Source organism: Coturnix japonica, chromosome 17 (genome assembly GCF_054131305.1).
Source record: "Coturnix japonica strain WE chromosome 17, WE-NBRP24, whole genome shotgun sequence".
NCBI lineage: Eukaryota > Metazoa > Chordata > Aves > Galliformes > Phasianidae > Coturnix > Coturnix japonica.
The window spans coordinates 16,120,905-16,142,174 of record NC_140679.1 but is presented as its reverse complement, the minus strand read 5'-3'; the positions used below and the strand labels follow the sequence as shown (position 1 = coordinate 16,142,174).

Sequence of the window (21,270 nt, the reverse complement as noted above, 5' to 3'; positions counted from 1 at the left end):
GCAGGGAGAGTTGGCAAGAAAGAAGCAGACCTGAGTAAGTCCCTGCCACACCTGTACTGTAACAGCTGGACCCCAAAATATCAATTCAAGACAACCCGAGCTGCCTCCGGTGCCTGCTCACCTTCTGCTCCTGGATCTGCGCTTTCACCACCTTGTACTCAGCAGAGGGAGGTTTCTGGTTGGAGATGAGCTCCTCGGTGTCAGTCAGCCAACTCAGCAATGGCTCCAGGGCGTCCTGGAACTTCCCGCAGCGCAGCAGGGCCTCCTGCAGCTGGGCGATCCTCTGGGCCACCTGCAGGGCACAAAACACCATCAGAGATATGGGACAGCGGTCCCACAGCCCCCCCCCCGTGCTCCCAGCCCCTCCCCGAGCCCTCACCTTCTTGTTGAGGGTGTTCCAGCGGGTGTTGATCTCTTCCATGTCATGTTCCAGCCCTTGGACATCACAGTTCTTCCCGGCGCTTTGGATGAGCCCTTGGCCAACTCCATTCACTTGCTGCAGTTTCAGCTGGAGAGGATCCACTTGCTCTTTCTGGAACAGCTGGGCAAGGGAACAGTGGGAGAGAAAAGCTATTTATTACCCGCATGCTGCTCTGCCACCCCTCCGTCATTCCGGGGATGCAATGAGCCCTCTGCTCTAGAAAAGGCTTTTCGTGTTGCACAGAATTTATTAGAGTTGTGCAAGTCTGCCTGAACGCCTCCCCCGCCTCCATCCAGCAGCAGGGAATCCCAGGAGCACAGTGTGGGTCCACTCACACCCAGCCCCGCTCTGAAGTAGGAAATGCCCTTTTTCAAAGCACCTGAGTGAGAGGGAGAAAGCAAAGTGGGGAAGAAAGAAGAGCAGCAGCTCTGCTCAGCCATTGGGAAATGGCACTGATGGGGAACAACCAGAGCAGCTCTCAGAGGGATGCAGCGCTGAATGGAGACCCAGCACCACGCTAGTTGTGTAAACCACAAAATTACAGGCACTGAGAAGCCGGCTGTGTTGTGAAAGACAAAGGCAATAGGCAATGAATGCGCTACTCATTTACCGCACCACTTATTTAGCTTGGCCTTGCCCAGGAACCCTGGGGGGAAAAGCCTTCAAAAACAAAAAGATTTCACAGGGAAGGAGGAAGAGAGCAAACGAAGCTCCCACAGCAACGGGGAGAACCCCATCCCATGGGGCAGGTCAGTGCTCCAGCACAGAACTGCTGCAGTCCCAGCCCTGTGCATCCCCATCGCCTGCAACACAATCCCCAAAAAAGGGAGCGCAGCGTCTCCTTGTTTATTCTGGGACGTTGGACTGTGAGCTCACACAGAGCGCAGGTCACCCCGCAGCCAGCACTGTGAGGATCGCAGCTCAGCCCTGCTGCAGTGTTTGCTCCTTTGGAAGGCAATGGGGACCGCAGGAGGCAGCACCTCCGCTCCCCACTGCGCCTCCTCCTCACACACCCAAGAATATACGGCAGCTAAAAATGCCCCTGGAAACAGAGCCTGAAATGCAAATCCCCTCCCAGCAGAGCGGCGGATGGGGCGCAGCGCAGCTCTCTGCACCAGGTAACTGCTTCATCTCAGAAGGAGCACAAGAAGCAGAACAGCAAAACGCAGCCCTGAGGATGAGGGGCTGCATGGATTTCTTGTCCCCACTTTCACCACAGACACCTCCTGGTGCTGGGGGGCAGGGAGGGACCGACCGCTGCAGGGCACGAACCCGAGGGTGTGTTGGGAGACACTGTGCAGAGCTGTTTGCTCAGGGACAATTACGTACGTTAGAAGCAGCAAAGGCTGACATGAACTCACCAACTCCCCAGCCACTTCTCCCCTTACTGTTGATACAGGAGCTGGCTGTTAGAGGGCCAAACCCGCGAGGAGCAGGCTGATAAGTCTGGCATGCAACTGCTGGAGTGCAGCGTGCTGTGAGCCCCAGCCATGCACAGCCCTGCCCTGCACACGAGCACTGACTGCAAATACAAGGGCTGGGACCCCAGCAGCCGGGCAGGGAGGCAGCGAGCCCCAACACCAGGCAGCAAATACCTGCAACACGCACAGCCCTGGAGTGCAGCGATGCACAAGGATCACTGAGATAATCACGGCATGTTGAACACGCTTGTTTTTCTTTGCTCTTGAAAGACTCCAGTGATTTAGTTCATTAACCTCAGCGTGACTCAGCTACGAAGCAAATATTTAACAAGCACCTTTGGCCATGCAGAAAATCACAAGAAACGCACACGGGGCGCAGTGGTGGGACAGACACACTGGGGAGCAGACACACAGCTGCCCTCACTCCTCACTGCACAGAACAGCCCCCGCAGCATCCCGCACCTCTGGGCTGACTGCCTCCATCCCAGCTCCATCCCCACCTCATCCGGGTGGGCACAGACCCAGAGCTGCCAACAGCCCCATTGGCACAGCATGGGGGGTAAAGGGGTTAACGACCAGCAGCACCGCACACCCTGCAGTCCATACAGGCCTCCCCAGCCCATCTGCAGGCATTCTGAGGGGTGGCAGAGTGCAGGAGATGAGTAATTCTGCTGCTCGGGGCTGTCGGTGCTGACTAACTTCTGGTGGCTCCTCAGTGGTATTTCTCCTAATCCAGACAGCAGTAAATCCCCGCTCACTTACAGGAACTCCACCACACTCACACCCCTCGGGCTCTCTCCATGCCAAAGCCACAGCAAAGAAGGGTAAAATGAGCCCCCTTTGCACAAAGCCTGGAACACCCCCCACGCGCTTGGGAAGCCCTTGCTGCCCACGACCCTCTGCTTTCACTGCAATACAGGACGCTGCCTTCCTTCAGCACGGCTGGTTCATGAGCACCACACTGCACGGCCAGGCTACAACTCCATCTGAGTGAGGACAACATGCCCTCATCAGCCAACAAGCTTTTAGGAGAACACTTCAGATAACCAACCTGTTAAGGTCTTCTGCTTATAAAAACGACAGAAACTTTCTGCCTGACAGCTCTGAGGTGTAACTGGGGGGTGGGAGGCAGCCCCCAGGCCTGTGAGAGCACTGAGCACACAACCGCTGCACCCCACGGATGGCGTTGGTGAGCAATCGGCACGCTGTGATTTCACACCCACCCTCCGCCGCGGCATAAAGCGATTTCTGTGCCTGGAACACCGTCTGCGAGCGGCTGAGCAACAAATACCTCATTATCTGGAACGAATCCATCTGCCGGAGCAGGAGGCCCTTCTGCGCGGGGGGTGGAGGCAGGGGGTCCTGGGCAGCCCATGGGCACCGGCTCTGACCCCACAGGGCCCGGCGTGCAGCCCTCGGCCCCATCCAGAGCAGCCCCCTCAGCAACGGGCTCATCCTCCAAAGTCAGTGCTTTATTGAGCAGCTGCTCCATGCCGGCAGAGTCACCCGCATCCTGCCAGTCTGTGAGCAGCAGCACAGAGCCACTGCACAAGTCCCCAACACCGGGGAGGAGCGGGTCGGGCTCTGGTGGTGGTGGCACAGAGTCAATGGGGGCATCAGCAAATGGCGGTGGGGCCTCCAGCAGCTCTTCCACCACCAAAGGCACAGCGGCGGCACCCAGGGGCAGGTGCTCAGTGCACAGTTCCTCAGCATCCCTGGTAAAACCCCCAGAGCCTGGCACTGCTTCCTGAGCCCACGGCTCCGGCACCTCCAGGTCTCCCAGCACTGCTGGGTCAGCCAGAGCTGGAAGCCCCCCCATGCCCCACAGACCGGCACTGAGAGCAGCAGGCGACGTGCTGAGCCCTTCTGATGAGGCTGCCCCACTCCCCAGGGCACTGCATGGCCGCTCCTCCCAGCCGCAGGCAAACAGCAGGGCCAGGTCTCCTGCCTGGAGGACGGCCGCCTCCAGGGGGGACCCCTCAGGGCAAGGAGACCCTTCCAGTGCCAGGACCTGCCCTGAGGGCACTGTGTCCCACAGATGCTCCTCAGCAGGTGCTGAGGGCAGCACTGCAGCCTCAGAGCCTGGCTCTGATGCAGAGCCAGTGTAAAACGGTGGCAGAGGACTGCCATGACAGTGCTTGTTTTCTGGACAAGTTTGGCCCTCAGGTCCATCTCTTTCTTTTCCCAAATCCATGGCTTTGTCTCCAGAAAGCAGTTCTGGGACATTGCAGCTGGTGAGTTCAGTCCTTCCAGGCAGAAGGTGACAAATGTGTGATGTGTCTGTCCCCCCAGCAGTGACCTCGCAGTACTGCAGGGTGGACCCCAGCCCCAATGCCACCATGGCAGGAGCTGGGGGCTGGCAGGGAGACAGCTGGGATGGGGATACCGGGCCAGGAGAGGCCTCCTCAGGGCACTGCGGTACTTCAGAGGGGATGAACAAGTCTTGGTGGTCTCCTTCCCACCCCATGGGGGCACCGGGGTGAGCAGCTCCCTCAAGGCCAAAGGCTGGACACAAACCCATCTCAGGAGATGTCACTGCAGCAGCCACCAGCGCTGCCGCTGCACAGTCCATGGGCCCCATGTCTGACAGTGGGTCAGGAGCATCCTCTACCAGAGCTAGCAAGCACTGCTGGCTGGAGCCTGGCCCCACTGTGGCCATCGGGCTGGGAGAGGTCCCTCCATCGGAGTCTGTTGGGGTGATGGCCAAGGTGTCCCTTTCAGAGAAGGGCTCTGTCACCGGCTCCATCGTGCTCAGCACCTGTGAGCTGCAGGTGACATCAAAGTCCTCCAGATCCGACACAACAGCAGAGTCTGAAGCACTGACTTCCAATGGGGCTGTAGGCTCACGTGCTTCATCCGCTGCCCCCGTCAGCTTCTCCAGACCTGGGTACAGCCCCTCCGAGTCCATTGGGGAGAACCGAGCACCCAGGAGGACAGGGATGGCCCCATCACCCTCATCCTCATTCAGGCACTGCTCCTCCAGCTCCAGGAACATCTGCACCGAGTCCGTGTCGGACAGCTCGGGGATGGCAGGGCTGGCTGAGCACTCCAAACCCGCAGCAAAGTCTTCAGCCTCGCACTGCACCGCCACATCCTCAGTGCAGTGCGCACTGCTGGCAATGGGGCTGCTGGCATCGCCCCGGGGGCTGCAGGGCTGCGCAGTGCCTGGGCTGGGGGCAGAGCTGTCCTCAGGAGCGCTGAAGTGTTCCCTTTCTTCAGAAATATCTGCCAAGCAACAGCTCTTCTTCTCCTCTGCCACCAGCACAGCCTTTCCTCTCTCTGACAGCGTCGCCTCCTCCCACTCCTCCATCATCACCCAGCGCTCGTCCTCCTCAAATCTCAGCTCAGACTCAGTTTTTTCTCTGAGATTGGTGGTGATGAGAATGTTCAGTCCCGCATCCAGCAGCTCCTCGCTCAGGCACGGGGAGAGGTTGACGTTCTCCACTGTGCAGTCCGACTCGGAGGCCTCCAGTGTCTCCTGCCGCCCATCACCGAGGTTGGCCTTAGGGAAGTTCTTCCTGGTCCGTGGCCACGTGGCGCTGGGCAGCAGACGAGCCCTGGCCAGCTCCGTGGCTCGAGCGTGGCCATCGCCGGCGGGCAGCAGGGGCTGGCGCTCATCTGTGGCACTGCCAAAGGAGTCTGCAGCAAACTGCATGGCCTCTGTCGTGCCAGATGACTTGGAGACGTGCTCCAAAGTGAGCGACTCGGACATGGGCTCGCTGCGGTCGGGATGCCCGCCGTGCTCAGCCAGCAGAGCACTGGAGTCCCTCTTATCCCGCAGCGAAGGGTTGGAGGCACCCGCTTCCGACACCTCGCTGAGCGAGGCTCCCATCCGCTCTGCGAACTCGGTGAAGTTGGGCGGCATGAAGGATTTCCACGAGCGCCGGTTCACGTTCTCCTTCCTCTCGGGGTTCGGCCGCCTGCGGGGTGGAGGAGGAGCCGGCTTGGAGACGTCGCTGCTGAGCTTCAGCGCGTCGAAGATGACTCGCTCGTCCAGCTTCTTCGCCTCCGGCGCCCTCGACTCAAAGACGTTGGAGGCTCCCAACGTCCCATTGCTGGAGATGGTGCTGCCGTCCCCCTTGCCGAGGGTGCTCTTCGAAAGCTGGTTGAGTTTCGATCCCTGATCGATCTGCTCATTGATTCTCATCGTGTCGTATATGGAGCGCTGGGGCACGTAGCAGTCCTCTATGTAGCCGTCCTCCTCGTCGCCCTTCCCCAGGCAAGTGCGGTTCTGCCGTAGACAGTCTGGCCTGCTCAGTGGTTTGCCCATGCTCCCGCCCTTATGGATCACAGAAGCTCCCCGTCAACCCCGCACCCGGCGCCGCAGGGACCATCACACCGCGTGGAGCCTGGCCAGGCAGAGCTATGGGGCTGTGGGGCTACGGGGCTGTGGGGCTACGGGGCTGGAGCACAGCCCCAATGTGGGTCTCAGGCAGAAGAACAGCACCTCTCATCCCCAAAAAGCCGTCTGTCAGCAAAACTCATACAAGCACGACAGCAAATGTTCCCGATCACCGTTTGCAATAGGAGACGCGGAGGTGTTCGGAGCTGCTCATTTACCCCGCGTGTCCTTCTTTAGTAACAAAGCTCCGGGCTGGGCACGAACCGCGGCTCCTCTCGTCCGTCCCGCACGGTCCAGCTGCTCCGAATTAGCCTCTCCCCCCGACTCTCGTGTTTTCATTTGAACTGAGCTTGTCAGCGGATATTCGTGCAAGTTTAAACACAGGAAGTTCTTCATTCAGGGCAAACTCGGAGGCTTCCTGTCTCAAAAACATGATGGCATTGTGGCTCCGTTGCCCCGCCGTGCCCCGTCCCGCCGGTTCTTCTCTTTTCCTTTTTTTTTTCCTCCCCAAGAAAAAAAACAAATCGGCCACAAAACGCATCCAAAAATGGCGAGGGGACGGAGCGCCGCCAATTCCCCCAAGTTCTCCGGAGCCGGCGGGGGAGACGGAGCGCGGCGGCTGCCGGCACCTTCCTCGTCGTCCTCGTCCTCCTCCTCCCGGTCCCGCAGCTCCCGGCCCGTTTCGCACTAACTTTCCCGGTGCCCGGCGTCGGGCAGCGGCGGCTCCATCCCGCCGGGCGGCCCGGCCGTGGCGGGGGGGCGGCGGGGCGGGCGCGGGGCGGCGCGGGGGCGGCGGGGCCAGCGCTGGGGCTGCAGCCGGGGCCGCGCTCCCGTCTCCCCTCCGCCTTTTGTGCTCAGCGGCCGGGCCGGGCGAGCGGCCGCCCCCGCGGGCATCCCGAGGCCGGCGCCGCGGATGGCATGATGCGGTGATGCGGGTCCGCCGCTCCTCTCCCCGCCGCTCTTCCTCCCGACGCCGAGCCCGAACTTGGCGCTGCCGGAACAAAAGGCCGCCGCGCAGCGCACGCCGCGGCCCCGCTCCTCTCGCAGCGAGCGCCGGGCTCCCGCAGCGCTGCCAACTCCGGCGGAGGGAGGAGGGACGGCGGGGCGGGGGCGGCCGGGGGGGCGGCGACGCGGGCGGGGCGGGGAGGGCGGCCGCCCCCTCCTTCCCTTCTTCCCGTCCTCCCTTCCCTCATCCATCACTCCCACCCCGGGCGCCGCAGCCCCCCCCCCAGGGCTCCGCTTCCCCTTGCCCGGAACCTGGGGGGGGTCCCCGCGGCGGCCCGGAGCGGCCCTTCCCCGCCCCGACGGAGCTCCTCCTCCGGGGGGAGGCGGCAGCGCGCAAATCCCCCGACAAAGAGCAGCAACGCCCTGCTCGGCGACGGCTCCCCGCGCCCCGGCCGCTTTTGTCCGCGGAGGGGACCCGGAGCGGGTGGATGCCGGAGCCGTCCGGATCTCGGACGGGGCTGAGCGAGGGGCTGCCCGATCCCCAGGGCCGAGTCTCTTTCGCCGCCATCCCGGCCAACAAAGAGCCGCTCAGACGTTGGTTGCCGCCGTGCTGCCACCGGCACTCAGCTCCCACCCCCGCCAGGACGAGCACCGGGGCCGTTCCGCACCCATCGCCCCGTGTGCCCCCACGCATGTGGGTCCCGGAGCCCGGACCGCGTGCGAGCGCTCCCGCACAGCCGGGAATGGGGGGGAAGAGGAGGGGGGGAGCAGCGGCGTGAATCACTGCTCCGGAGTGATGCTGAGCGGAGTCACAGACTTGGAGAGAAAACAGGAGAGCTTGGAGCAGCCCCAGCGCATCTCCAGGCAACGGCCCCCCGGGCTGCACGCAGCAACGCGCTGAGCCGAGCACGGCAGGTGCTGCGCTCACAGAAGGGACGGTGTGAACCCGCACCCCAATAGAGCCCAGCACCGCAACTCCACCGAGCTGCAAACACGGAGCCAAGGAGCGCTGCGAGCCGAGGATCCGGGAGCGCTGCAGGTGCTGCTGCCTCCAAACCTCCAAACCAAAGCAGCAGCTGCGTCGCACACGGCTCCTCTGCTCGGCAGGAGCAGCAGCTCCTCCACGGGAGGGTGAACCGCAGCCAAAGCCCCAACGCCGCCCCCCCAGCGCCTGCCCACCCCCCCAGGGGTGGCAAAGAGGAAAGGAGAAGGGTTCCAGCGTTATGAAACGTCTCATTGCCTGAAGCACCCAGCAGAGCTCCTCACACACGATGGGAAATCTTTGGAAACCCCTTTTCTTATTTCCACGATTAAACGTGGCCAAGGAAAGGAGCTGGGCATGCTGTGCTTTGCCACCCCAGGCCCTTCTTTGAGCAGTGGGGCTCAGCTCTGCACCCACAGCTCCGTACTTTGGGGCGGGTCATTAACCAGGCGATGGCAGCTGCACTGTGCTGTGCCGTGCTGTGCCGTGCCGTGCCATGCCGTGCTGTGCCGTGCCGTGCTGTGCCATGCCGTGCTGTGCCGTGCCGTGCTGTGCCGTGCTGTGCCATGCCGTGCTGTGCCATGCCGTGCTGTGCCGTGCTGTGCTGTGCCATGCCGTGCTGTGTCGTGCTGTGCCATGCCGTGCTGTGCTGTGCCGTGCCAGCACAGCTGCCCATCAGCAGAGCGGTCTGGGACCGTTGGGGCTGCAGCCCCTCCAGCAGGAATCCCAGGCATCCCGGCCAGGCGTGGAGGCTTTTTGTTCCACTCCTAGGAACGCTCTCCATGTGGAGCTGACGGCTTCACAGCCAGAAATTCTTTTCCCATTTCCTCACTAAGTCACGTGCCAAGCAAGCCAAGTCTTCCCCCAACACATCTCCCCCATCGCTAAAGCACTTTGGGAAACGTTCAGCAAGCTCTAAAACCCATAAGAAACCTGCCCTGCCTCGCCTGAGAGCCCAGCTGGAGCTCCTGCAGGTTCCCCGAGCCATAAACCAGCAACAAGTCACCGAGGGCCACCAGCGACTGGGACAAGTCACGGGGCCAAGGGCTGCTGAGGGCTTTGCTGTCACCTTGTTTGTGTGATGGGAGGACAAGGCAGGACAGGAGCTCCATTCTGGATCTCTGTCCTTTTGCTGTCTGCGTGGCTCTGGTATGTGGAGCTGTGCCAGCTGTGATCTCTGTTACTGAAATAACGGCTGATAGAGCTTCCAGATCTGCAGCCCCAGCACAGCTGGTGGGATGGGCAGAGGCTGAGTGGTCTCCAGGACGCGGCTTTGGCTTCACTGATGTCCCTCTCCTTGAGCCTCACTGAGCCAAAAGTAATCTGGGGTCTGGGGCTGTCCCACAGGCGCTGCCCACCACAAGGGAGTCACACGTCACCCCAGAGCCACCCAGAGGTTCCCCCAGTGCTACACCCTCGGGATGAAGAACTTCATCTCCCTCCTCAGCGGTTCTTCCAGACTTGTACGGCTGCAGGAGGAGCATCCCCAGCCACAGGTTTCCAACCTTCCTCATATGGATGCGCGGGGCCCGCGTGCCTGCCCCGTCACGGGGTGATGTCACCCTGTTTATGACTGCACTACATCCTGCTGCAGCCCCTGCTTACATGGGAAAGCAGGCTTTGGAAACCAGTGTATTTTTAGCTTTCTTCTAATGCATCTCAGTAGCTGGAAATGCGGGAGCTGCCTTGTGTGATGATTACAGGAGTACAGAGACAGCACAAAGTCTCTGATGGACACATTGCTGTGAGCCCACCATGCATCTTCTTCATCCTCAGGGCTCCTCATCCCCACCTGCCAGGGGTTTGCACTCTACAGTGACAGCACAAAGTGCCCCCAGCGCTAAACACATGAGCAGCTGTTTGGGTTTCACTGGGATTTGTGCTGGGGAGGTGGTGAATTGTGTTTTATGACCTGTACTGCATTTGTCAGAAGGATTTCTCTATCTCCCTTTCAGGGCCATTGCTCTCCTCCCTCTGAACTCTCTCCTTTTGCCATATCTCTGCTGTTTCTCTGCACTGTAAGGTCTGAGGGATGGGGCGGTGAATGGAGGGCTCTGTCGGAAGAGAGGTAAGCACGTTATCATCCCAAGAATCCTCTGGATGGGAGACATTTTAAATCACTCCTCCAGCAAAAGAACTGGCAATTGTTCCGTGAGCGCGGTGGTGAGTAATGCAGCCTGAGCTGCTCCCCACGCAGCCTCCATTCTGCTCAGCCAGCCCCCAGCCCCACTGGAGAAGGTCGGTGTGGGGCAGGTCTGTCCATAGGGCTCACCTCACCGCACCCCCTGGGGCCACATCCCACCCTCACTCCTCTGCCTCCTCCTCCTCCTCCTGTGCTGGGCCTCAGCACAGTATTTTTAGCACTGCCTGGAAACACCACCACCAGCTGATGAACCTCCTCTGCAGGAGGACATTCCTATGAACATCTCCAGCAGAGCCGTGGCAGAGTTACCAAGGCATGAGCACGTGGGTGGGTTCGGAATAGAGACCCAAGCTGACTCCTGAAAGGCTCTGTCAGATCACAGCAGAACTGTGTTATGAATTAAAAACACACACCCTTGTTACAGGTTGCTCTCAGCAGCTCTTGGCTTCTGCTCGGGTTCACTTTGGATGAACAGAGAAGAGAGCAACCAAACTGTGCTGAGCGCCACCGAGCTGCTGTGGGCTGGGACCTGGGCAGCTCCGCTGGTGACAACCCCATTGGGGACAGCTGCCTGAGCCTGCTCCCACATTTATCATTGCTTTTCCAACAAGGAGATGGTGCCTTTAAGGCAGCTCAGCAGCTGTCAGAGAGGAGGCATTTCTGTGTGTGTTGCTGATGCTCAAAATAATGCCCAGAGATGCTTTAAGTAGGTTTGGAAGGAATGCCTCTACCAGGAGGCACCGCCGCGCTCCTGCCCCGACCCACCCAGCTGCCCGGAGCCACTGAGCATTCCTACGGGGGCACAGAAGGGTTAAAAATACCATTGGGAGCTGCGAGGTATGGGACCACGGACCCCTCCCCAGGAGGATCCCACAGAGGATCACAGTTTCCCCCCAGGAGGACCCCACTACCACTCCAAGGCTCAGCAGGAGCAGCAGCCGCTCCCCATCAGGGCTAATTAGGGTTAAGTGGGGAGAGCCTGGAGCAGAATTAGAGCAGTATCTGAATGGTGAGATGACTAAAGCTGCTCATGGCCCAGCTCACTGCATCACAGCTCCTGCCTGAACCTTGAGGGGTGCTGCAGGGCTCTGTGGGCCCTGGGTAACCTGACCTACTCAACTAAAGGGGAGTGTGCCATAAGTTATTGCTGTCCAGAGATTCTCCCTCCCTCCAACCTCAAGCAGAAAAGCTTTATTGGCACAGAACAGCCTTGCCTAAGTGCAGCACGTTGAGCAATGTGGGGCTCTCATCACCTCCCTGTGCAGTGCTGCTGCAGGGTGGTTCCTTCCCCATCCCATCCAGGCACCGAGGGCCCAGTGGGGTGAGAGCCAGGGCTGTCTGCAGGCAGAAGGAAAATAGATGGGGAGCTGCGAGTGTCAGCTGCTCCGCACATCATCTGCTGCAGCCCCAGCCAGCCCTCAATAGATCTCCTTTGATTAAAACACGGACACAATGAGTCCAGAAGTGCCCACCTTTGTCAGGGCTGTTGGCGAGGTGCTGGGAGCCCTGGGGCCACACCTAATTTGCATCTCATTTACACAGCTGTTCATTAAAATTGATGCCCTAGGACGCGCTATCTGCTCACAGAGCCTACATACACCCCACGCAGCCACCCCAGGCCCAGCCTCCCTTGGAGGAGGCTTTGCAAAGATCTGCTCTGCACCACGCACGCTCCTCACTCTCTGCACGAATGGTGCATGAGAGGAATGCTGCCTTGTAACAGCGATTGCTCCATCCGTCGCTTCTCCCCCACTTCATCCTCAGGCACGAAGGAGCAAAACTCATTGCTGCAGCTTTCATTTTCCCCACTGAGCTTCCCTCAAACAAAGACTCCAAAGTGCAGAGTGCAGCCAATGAGTGCTTCCCAATGAGGACGCGAAGGTTCATCTCCAAGGCCATTGCTCCACCAGCCATGCAGGCTGGAAACTCCTCTCTGGATGTACTCAGTGCAAGCAACTCCACCGAGTTCAGTGATGAAATTAAATCCCTCCCAAACAATACAATTTTAATGCAGCCCAACACAAAAGATAACAGCAACATGATATGTGAGCTCAAGTCTCCAACACTTCAGAGCTTTTTTGGATGGGCAGCCCCCAAAACAGAAACACCTCGACCTAATGCAGGACTCCCAGGGCTGCTGAGCCATGGAATGGGATCAATTAGCCATGAGATGAAAAGTAAATGGCTGCAGAAATGCCTCCCCCGCCCTGTTCCAGTTATGGCCAGGAAATGAGCAGCCAGATGTAAATCAGCCCATCACCAGCAATACAAGTTTCACAGCAAGAACACTCCTGAGAAGCGTTAATGTAATGAATGTAGAGTAACAGCACGACCCAACGCCACAATAATGTTTAAGAGAATTATTATAATCAAACACACTCCAATGTTTTTCTCAACATTTCATGCAGGACTCGATGGCCCCCATCAGCTCTTGGCTGCAAACAAGAAAACCCCCCAACCATTGCAAACTCTGCCTTGGTGTCTCTCCCTGTGTATCTCCCACCTGCCACAGTTATTTGTAGCCTTAACAATGTGTGGGAATGGTGTGCCAGGTAAAAAGACCGGCTCAGATTAAGCCAACATCCCAAACACATTCCTTCCTCCTCCAAACCTACACACCAGCCACCTCCAAAGGCCCAGGAGGCACTGGCACACAGTTACACACCACAAGGAGAGGTGGGAAAAGACCTTTTTCCACCATGTCCCAAAATCTTACTGCATCTTTTCACTGTGGACTCTCAAGGCCAGCAGTTATTTTGTATCCTCCAGAGCGACAGTATTTTACTGTATCCAAAACACACCTTAGCGAAAAACAAACAAACAACAAAGCCACAACAGCCTCGTCCTACCCAACAGACATTGGTCTTTCCCAACACTGGTCCTTCCCAACAGACCACAGCACTGGACAGTCCTTCAAACACAAGGAACAGTGTAAGAAATGCACAAGGACCTACCTTGAAGTCGGCCAGCTGCTGGTTGATGGTCTCAACCTCCGTGCCCACCACCCACTGCAGAGCCTCACTCTCCTCTGCTGCCGTTGTCATGTGGGTCAGCTCCTTCAATCTGCTGTAGAAATCCTCAACACGTGCCAGCGTGGTCTCCACCTGCTCCTGTCGGCTCCTGCCCCTCTCAGTCAACTTGCTGCACTGCTTACTCAGCGTCTCCAGTTCACGTTTCAGCCCTAATAAATCAGGGCTCCCCTCATCCTCAAGCATCTTCTTGCACTCACTTTCAGAAGCCTCAATGTCGGCCTTCAGCCCCTGCAGTTTGCTCAGGAATGATCGAATGTCCTCTGCTTGGGACTGAAGGCTGTCGGTGTCCCTCCCGGTGGGTCCCATTCCGTCCAGTTCATCGTCGAGGTCTGCCAGCTGGGAGAACATCTCCCTCACCCGACCCGTGAACTGCCCGATCCCTTCCAGCTTGTTTTCCATCAGCACGCAGCAGTCATTCACTTTCTGCCTCACTGCTCTGAACTCCTCCTGAGCCACGTCTGCCTGGCCCAGGAGCTGGGAGCAGTCAGACCCATCGGGAGCATCTTCCACCAGCCCTCGTGTGAAGTGTTTCAGGTAATCCACCTGTGGCTCCAGCGCCTGCAGCACCTCCTGCTGCGCCCGCAGCTTCTCCAGGTTCTTGTTGCTGCAGGCTTGTGGCCCCAGAGCCTCGAAGATCTCCAGCTGGTGCTTTGCCCCTTCCAGCTTCTTCTCAATGTTCTTGAAGCTCTCTTGAAACTCCTTGAGCCTCTGCGACATCTCGTCGATAGAGCCTGTCTTGGCCTGCAGCTCCTCGGTGATGGCGTCCATCTCCTGGTTGATGGAGGCCTTCTCGTCCCGGATGTCGTCCTCGTCGCACTGCGAGGCATCGATCAGGACATCAGCAGCGCTGTTCAGCATCTCCAGCACCGAGCGCCGCTTCTCCACGTCACCCAGCAGAGCCCTGGAGCGCAGCAGCGTGGCCTCCAGCTGCACCGGGTCCAGCGTTACCTCCAGCTCCGACATCTTGGCCTTGCAGTCCTCCACCCAAGGCCAGAGGTCCTCCGTGTGCCGCTGGTACTTGTGGGCTTTCTGCAGGCAGTCCTTCAGCCTGGAGTGCCTGTCGGCAGCCTGCTTGCTCAGCTCTTCCCAGTGCATTTTGAGGCTGACCAGTTGGTTTTGCAGGGTGGTCTTCTCCTCCCCAGGTTGGACAGAAAGCAGCAACGATTCCCCCTCGGCCACAATCATCTCATAGGAGCCACTGTGTTGGTTGAGACTCTTCTGGAACTCCTCTTGCTCCTGAATTTGGCTCTGGAGCCTCTCCAGTTTAGCAGAAATAGGTTGGCTCCGAGCTTGCTGGCACAGTTTGTCATCGAGCCAGGTCCTGAGTTCATCAAACATATGCTGGAACTGCTGGGAACTCGCAAGCGCGGTCTGCAGTCGGTTCATCCGGTCGGCTGCAATGGAAATAAGATTAGAAGGCAACAATTAAGCTGGAATCAAATAAACGAAGGGCAATTATTTAAACTCAGCTCAGATGCACCAACTGTGTTTTGATTAACAGGAAGGAGTTTTCCATTGCATCACCAGCATTGCACACTGGTTTGTGAATTTCTGAAACCACTGGCAGTGATAACGCAGTAGTCTCTGCAGCCCTGACCAATTTCTGAGCGCAATCTCTTACAATGCAGAAGGGGAAACCCTCCTCACACCTCCGTGCTGTCTCACCTGCCAGGTCCTCCAGCCCTTTGAGAGGAAGAGCCACCGTTTCAAGCCGTTTCCGTAGCTCATCTTTGAGATACTGCTCCCCAATCAGGACAGACAGGTCGTCACAGAGAGTCTGAGCCTCTGCAATCTCCTCCTCCAGCTGCTCCAGGTCTGAGCGGATCTCACTGGTCTCCTCCAGCTGCTGCTTCACCGCATCGGGCTGTGTGCTGACGGCAGATTGGCTGCTCAGGCGCTGCCCAACCGCCTTCACCTTCTCAGAGAGGCCCTGGAGGAGCTCCTGGTACTGGGTGCTCTTCACTATGGCTTGGTCAATCTGGCTGGAGCGGGAGTTGAGGCGTTCTGTCAGCTCAGACCATTTCTGGTTGACCCCTTGGAGCTCCTCCCGCACTTGGTTGGTGGATGGGGAAACATCTCCGGGGCCGGTGAGGATGCTCTGGGCTGCCTGGTTGAGCTGCTCGTGCTGTTGTCTGCGAGCTTCAAATTCCTTCAGCATAAACTGGAACAGAAATAACATAAAAATGTTTGCATGACACTGACAGCTCCGAGTACACACAGTCAAAACAAACCAGACCTCCAAAGGCTTCACCCAGCCCACAGAGCCCCTAGGAGCAAAGCAAGATGCTCCTGGGATGGGACAGCAATTGGATATTGCAATTTATAGTGAACGTGCAACTTAAAAAGCTGGGAGTCTGTGACTGCAGTGATAGAGCACTTTGCTTTCTTTCTTATTCATCCTACTGCTGCATAAAGTAACATAAATCAGTTAAATGGGAATCTAATTATGTTAACCAGGGCCTTTCATTTTGTGACGTGGTTGGCCTGTTATGGACATGGCAGCATTTGGAAGCAGTTGGTAGGGGCTGGCAGCCCACTGAGGGGCAGCATCAGTAAGTCCTGCAGAGCATCAGCACAGGTCTTTTAAAGGTTTAAAGGTCTTTACAGGTTTAAAGCCGTTTCACTCTCCAATAGGGGCCAAGTGATTCACTGATGAGTCAGACCAGAGCAGGGAACCGAGCACTGCACCCATCTCAGCTTATTCCCAGTAGTTTGCACTCAGTTTTGGTGCACTTAGGAGCAGAACCCTGAGATCACCATCACTGGAGCTGCTCCAGAGCCACAGAGATGTGGCTCCAAGGGACGTGGGCAGTGGACATGGCAGGGGTGGGCTGGGGTTGGACTTGGTGACCTCGGATGTCTTCTCCAACCTGAATGATTCTGTGGTTCTAAGAGCAGGAATGGTGGAGACGGGTCAATGGTTGGACACTGTGATCACAACCTCCATGATTACAGGATTCTATGAAGAAGTGCCATCTTCCACCAAGCAGCACCTCCTCCATCACCCCTCACCTGTGATGTAGCACCAGCTCACCTGGACCTGCTGCTTCTGTGCGTTCAGCATGTTGGGATCGATGGAGAGGGGTCCCAGCACACTCATCATCAGCTCCTTCTCCATCAGCCACGGTCGCAGCTGCGCCTCGGCAGCCTGGAAGCTGGCCAGCTGGTTGGCCGACTCCTCCAGCTTCTGCTGCCGCTCGGCTGTCGCCTGGCTGGCTCGTTCCCACCTGCAGTCTGCACAGAGGTGGTGCTGGTTGAGCTCCCCTGGGCTCAGACAACCCTGCACCCTCCCCATGGTTCACCCAGAACAGGAATCCTCTGGCTTCTTACAACTGGCTCTATTCACTCTCCATCTAAGAAGCCATTACCCATCCATAATGGCTACGTGGTCTCAAAGCTCACAGAACAAACATCTCTGCAATGCAGGCACTGCTGCCAACAGCTCGTCTGACCTTGGGCAGCCCCCTCCCACCTCTGGCTCCGACACAGCTCCGATAAATGGATGCTCCCCTGTGTCAGCCCTCAAACACCACGTTCACATCTCCTGCATGGAGAACTCCATGAACACATTCCTGTTATTTCTAAGCAGGGACTCTCTGGGTTTCTTTTTAAACATGTTGCCTTGTTTAGTCAACACTCAATTACCTGCAGTACCTTTGCTAACGACCAGAATTTCATATGTAGCAACGTAGCTTTTAATCAAAGTAATCAACTCATGCTGCTGATGCTTTTTTTTTTCTTTTTTAAAGAAGTAATGTAAGGAGACAAGCCTTTAAAATAGACATCCATCATGGAGATCTCATTAATCAGAACAGAGCTCGTCTCTGGAACACCTTGTGCACCAGACAGCTCGCAGATAAGGTCGCTATTTACTGCATGTTAATTAGAAGCGACTCTGCTCTGCTGTGACTTTGGAGCCGTCCTGCAGCCCGGAATCACTTCTAATGTGATGCTTCAAGACAGAAACCTCACGACAGCGCTGCAGGCACTTACTCAGGTCGTCCTGCATCTTCTTCCAGTTTGCTGCTTCCAGAGAATCTGGATATTTCTCCAGCAAGCCAGAAAGTGCTTCTTTAACCTTCTGGATCTTTCCAGAATTCTGTTCCAATTCAGCCAGGAATGCCTGGAAAGGATCATTGGAACTTTGTTAGATACAGCACAAGAGAGCAGAGTCTCTGAGAAGGAATAAAGTGTCATCCCTTGGGAATGTCTCAGGGCAGATCCAGCGCTTCCACCTGGCTGCTCTATGGGGTTACCTTGTTGTGCTCGGCCTGAGCCCGCATGGTCTCCGTTTTGGTGGGTGAGGAGGAGGCTTCCAGCTCCGACAGCGTCCGCTCCTTCGACTCCAGCCACTGCAGCACAGCGCCCGCCTCCTCCTGCACCTCTTGCATCCTCTCCAGCACGGCTGAGAGCTGCTGCAGGCGCTCCTGCAACTCTGTGCCGAGACCCTCATACTGCCGGCTGACATCTGACACGTCGCACTGGATCTCGGTCAGATCTGTTGCCAAAAACAGCAGCCTGGGATGAGGAGCGCGACCCCACAGCACGGCCCCACAGCACAGCACTGTCAGGCACCGACTCAGCCCTGGGCAGTCCTGGCTGAGCTGAGTGTCACTCAGTGCCACTGTGTCACCCCAGCGCTCTGCCCCCCCCCCCACCGTGTGCTGACAGTTTGCAAACAAAGCCAACATCTTCATGCTGGTGAGGCTGCTGCAAGCTGAGCCCCACCGCTGCAGTGTCACTGCTGAGACAGTGAGAAGCAATATGACACCGAAATACCGAGCCATTTTTATGTACCTTCTATCTCACTGAACTGGTGAACTAAAAGCAGATAACGGGCAATAATTAAAATTGCTCTTCAGCTGGAAGGGCTGGGTGGCATTATAATCCCTGCGAACCAACTGATTTAATTGCAGGCCCTGCAACAATCTCCATCTATCAGCCCTGGCATCATCTGATGGCGTCGGGGCAATGCCTGACCCACATCCACCCCATCGGTGTCACCCAGCCCATCTGCAGGCTCATTTCACTTTGACAGGATGCTGGTGGTGTCACACTGAGGCTGGTGTCTCACAGATGGAAATGCACAGACAAAGCGGGTGTGGACGCGGAGCAGAGCGCTCTCACCTTTACAAGTGTGGAATCCATTCACGCTGCCCTGAGGCCCTCCCACTGCGGGAAGCACAGAACCTGAGCGGAGGGGACGGGGACAGACAGGAGGACAAGACAGACGTGTTAGGACTACGCACAGCAAGCGGACAGAACACAGTGTGACAACACAGCCCTTGGCACTGAGCACACTGATGGCACCGGGGTGCTCCTGGGATGATGCTCTGCTGTGCAACCTGCAAAGCTGCTGCCCTGAGCGTGATCTTGTGAGCTGAGGTTCTGCAATGCCTTCAACAGAGGGACTGGCTCCCCAGAAGGGATTAATTCCCCCTTGTTCTCCTGTCCTTATGGAATGAAACTGTTTAAACCTGCCCTGGTGCTCTGCTAGGAGGCACCACGCACGTGTCCGTCTTTGGGAAGCACTGCAGACATCACAGCTACATTTAGAATCAAAGGGGACTCTTCAGAAGCGCCAGCAGTGAGCTGCTCCCTTTCTGCCCCTCGTGGGTAAGGACTGCAGCTTCCAGCACCACCCCAGCTTTGTAAAGAGAAAGGGGCCCCCTGTGCTGGTAGCACCACACAGAGCCTCGCAGGCAGGAGATGAGGCAGCTCCAAATGGCAGCCCCCACGAATCCCTCACAGCTGACCTCCAGCTCCCCTCTTTTACATATCTGACAGCACACTGAGTGAGCAGCTGAGCTTTGGCTGGCACTGCACGCCAGCTCCTGGTTCCACACACCCCGCAGGCTGTTCTTGGAAGTTTCCCCATTGAACTGCTCATCAAGTCAACCCCAAGAAATAAGCACAGACTGTACATTCCCATAAAGGCCCATCAGAGGGGAGAGTCCAGGGCCTTGTTCTCACAAGCTGGAAGACAACTTCAGCTGGTTTCCAAACAAACCAGACATAATCTCATTGCTCCACAGACTCAAAGCCAAAAAGGAGATCAGTAAATCACGCCTGAGCACCGCAGCCTCCCATTCCATGTGGATATGGAGCCCTCCTCACAAGCAGGGCTGCCACTCACCCGCCTTGGTTTGACTGTCGGGGGCTGTGATCTCCACAATCAGGTTCTCCAGGAGGGTTCCCCTGTGGCTGAGCTCCTCCACTTGTGGACCCTTCCCTGACCACTCCTCCAGCAGCTCCTGCATGGAGGCAAAGGCTGCAGTCAGTGGCTGCTCCCACAGCACTCCGTGTCCATCCCACAGAGCCCTCATGCCAACCCACAGGGATGCTGCAGGACCCCCATTGTGGCCCTGGAATTGTTTGGGTCCTGAGGATGCATCTTGATTTAAGGCTGCCCTTGATGTCTAACACAGAGAAGCACACGGCAACAAAACCTAAACCCCTGACAAAGCAGGAGGTGGAGGAAGGGAAATGTGCTGTATGTGGGAGGATCACTGCTCTGCTCCCTCCTCTGCACACCAGGGGATGCCCACACACAGGAGGGGCTGCAGTCCAGCAGAGAAACATCACTGAGAGCCCAAAGCAGCCCCGGGACACAACCCCCTGCCATTTATTCCCCACTCCAGCATTCTCACAGCAGCTTCTCCAGCTCCCTCTGCCCACCTGGACCCGCTGCCTGCGCCGCTGCAGCTCCTGGGTGCCCAGCGAGGTGTCCACGGGCGGCACTTTGCCCTCACTGTCCTTCAGCCACCTCCTCAGTGCTGCCACCAACCTCCGAAACTCGTCCAGCTGCTCCTGGCAGGACGAGGCGTCCCTTTCTCTGCGAGTGAAAAGGTTTGGGACAGTCAGAGCTCGTGCTTCACCTCGCAATGACTGCTGCCTCAATGCAGCACAGTTGTGTCTCCAAGAACCCATCTTTTTATTAGCAGCAGCAGATGCTGCTTAGGAACTGTGCACGGGGCAGCCTGGGGGCTCACACAGCCGAGGCTGAGAGCAGCCCACTGCATGGTGCTGACCTACAGGGGTTAATGTGGAATTCTGCTGTTTTTGCCCCATCACCTCCCTTGCAGTTCAGCTGGGAGATGTAGCTTGCAACCCCCCCCAGGGAGACAGACAAGCTGCTGCTCCAACCCTACTCGTGCTACCAAGGGCTGAGTCAAGCTCAGGATGCTGCTAGAGCACCTCTAACCCAATGGCAGGGATCACCCTGCTCTGCTCCATCACCCGCGATGCCCCCACAGGATGGGCTGGGCCGGCCCACGCTCTCAGCAATGTGCGAACGCGGCTCCGCAGCACTGGGAATGTTCCAGCCGCCCCCAGCCAGGGCTTTTTATAACGTGTCAGCTGCAGAGAGCTGCGCTGAGCTCCCGGTGTGGGATGGGAAGCAGGAAGGCTTTGCTTGTGCATCTCCCACCCCCCCAACGAAAAGGAGAGCTGATGGGGCCCTGCTCAGGCTGCTCAGGCTCTGGGAGGTCAGGCTGAGGCTCACCTCTCCTTCGCCACCTTCTGCAGCTGCAGGAACTCCTCCTTCAGATTCTGCAGCTTCTCCTGTTGTGTGGCAGCACCGGGCACAAAGCCGTTGGCACCCAGCTCCACAGCCAGCTGCTCCAGAGCAGCCAGGTCCTCCTGGTGCTGCCCCAGCTCCACGTTCAGCTCCTGCCAAAAGCAAAGGGTGATGCTGGCTGTGCCCCCAGCAGATTTAAGGAGGGGGATGAAAGGACAGCCCTATGCCCCGGTGAGCTGCAGACCCTCTGCAGGCAGCACCATACATTGCACCAGAAGCAGGCAGACAGGCAGGGCTCAGGACCTGAGCAAAGAGTCCACGCAGCCACTCACAGGACTCACTGCTGTGTCACATCCTGTGCTGCACTTGTTGCCAACACTTGGGTGTTTTGCTTATTAACCTACGGAGGCTTTAGCTGGTAAAGCCTCACTATATTTGGATCAGCCCCTGGGAGACTGATCCCAT

At 57.8% G+C, this 21,270-nt stretch overlaps 1 protein-coding gene across 34 annotated transcripts in view; it reads right to left on the bottom strand.

The window, feature by feature from the left end:
• Positions 1 to 21,270, bottom strand: part of MACF1 (microtubule actin crosslinking factor 1) — a 108,944-nt gene that overhangs the window by 28,049 nt on the left and 59,625 nt on the right. For 30 of the 34 annotated variants that reach the window (XM_085518556.1, XM_085518568.1, XM_085518572.1 and 27 more), the window contains 11 exons: positions 20,791 to 20,957; positions 19,965 to 20,121; positions 19,423 to 19,540; positions 18,414 to 18,476; positions 17,543 to 17,784; positions 17,280 to 17,409; positions 16,321 to 16,520; positions 14,952 to 15,447; positions 13,209 to 14,680; positions 380 to 541; positions 122 to 292 (listed from right to left, as the gene is read on the bottom strand). In XM_085518556.1, coding sequence (XP_085374682.1) covers positions 122 to 292; positions 380 to 541; positions 13,209 to 14,680; positions 14,952 to 15,447; positions 16,321 to 16,520; positions 17,280 to 17,409; positions 17,543 to 17,784; positions 18,414 to 18,476; positions 19,423 to 19,540; positions 19,965 to 20,121; positions 20,791 to 20,957 — 3,378 coding nt within the window. Of the gene's footprint in view, positions 1 to 121; positions 293 to 379; positions 542 to 13,208; positions 14,681 to 14,951; positions 15,448 to 16,320; positions 16,521 to 17,279; positions 17,410 to 17,542; positions 17,785 to 18,413; positions 18,477 to 19,422; positions 19,541 to 19,964; positions 20,122 to 20,790; positions 20,958 to 21,270 lie in introns of those variants that run through there. The other 4 variants (XM_085518575.1, XM_085518550.1, XM_085518557.1 and 1 more) reach the window with 2 other exon arrangements.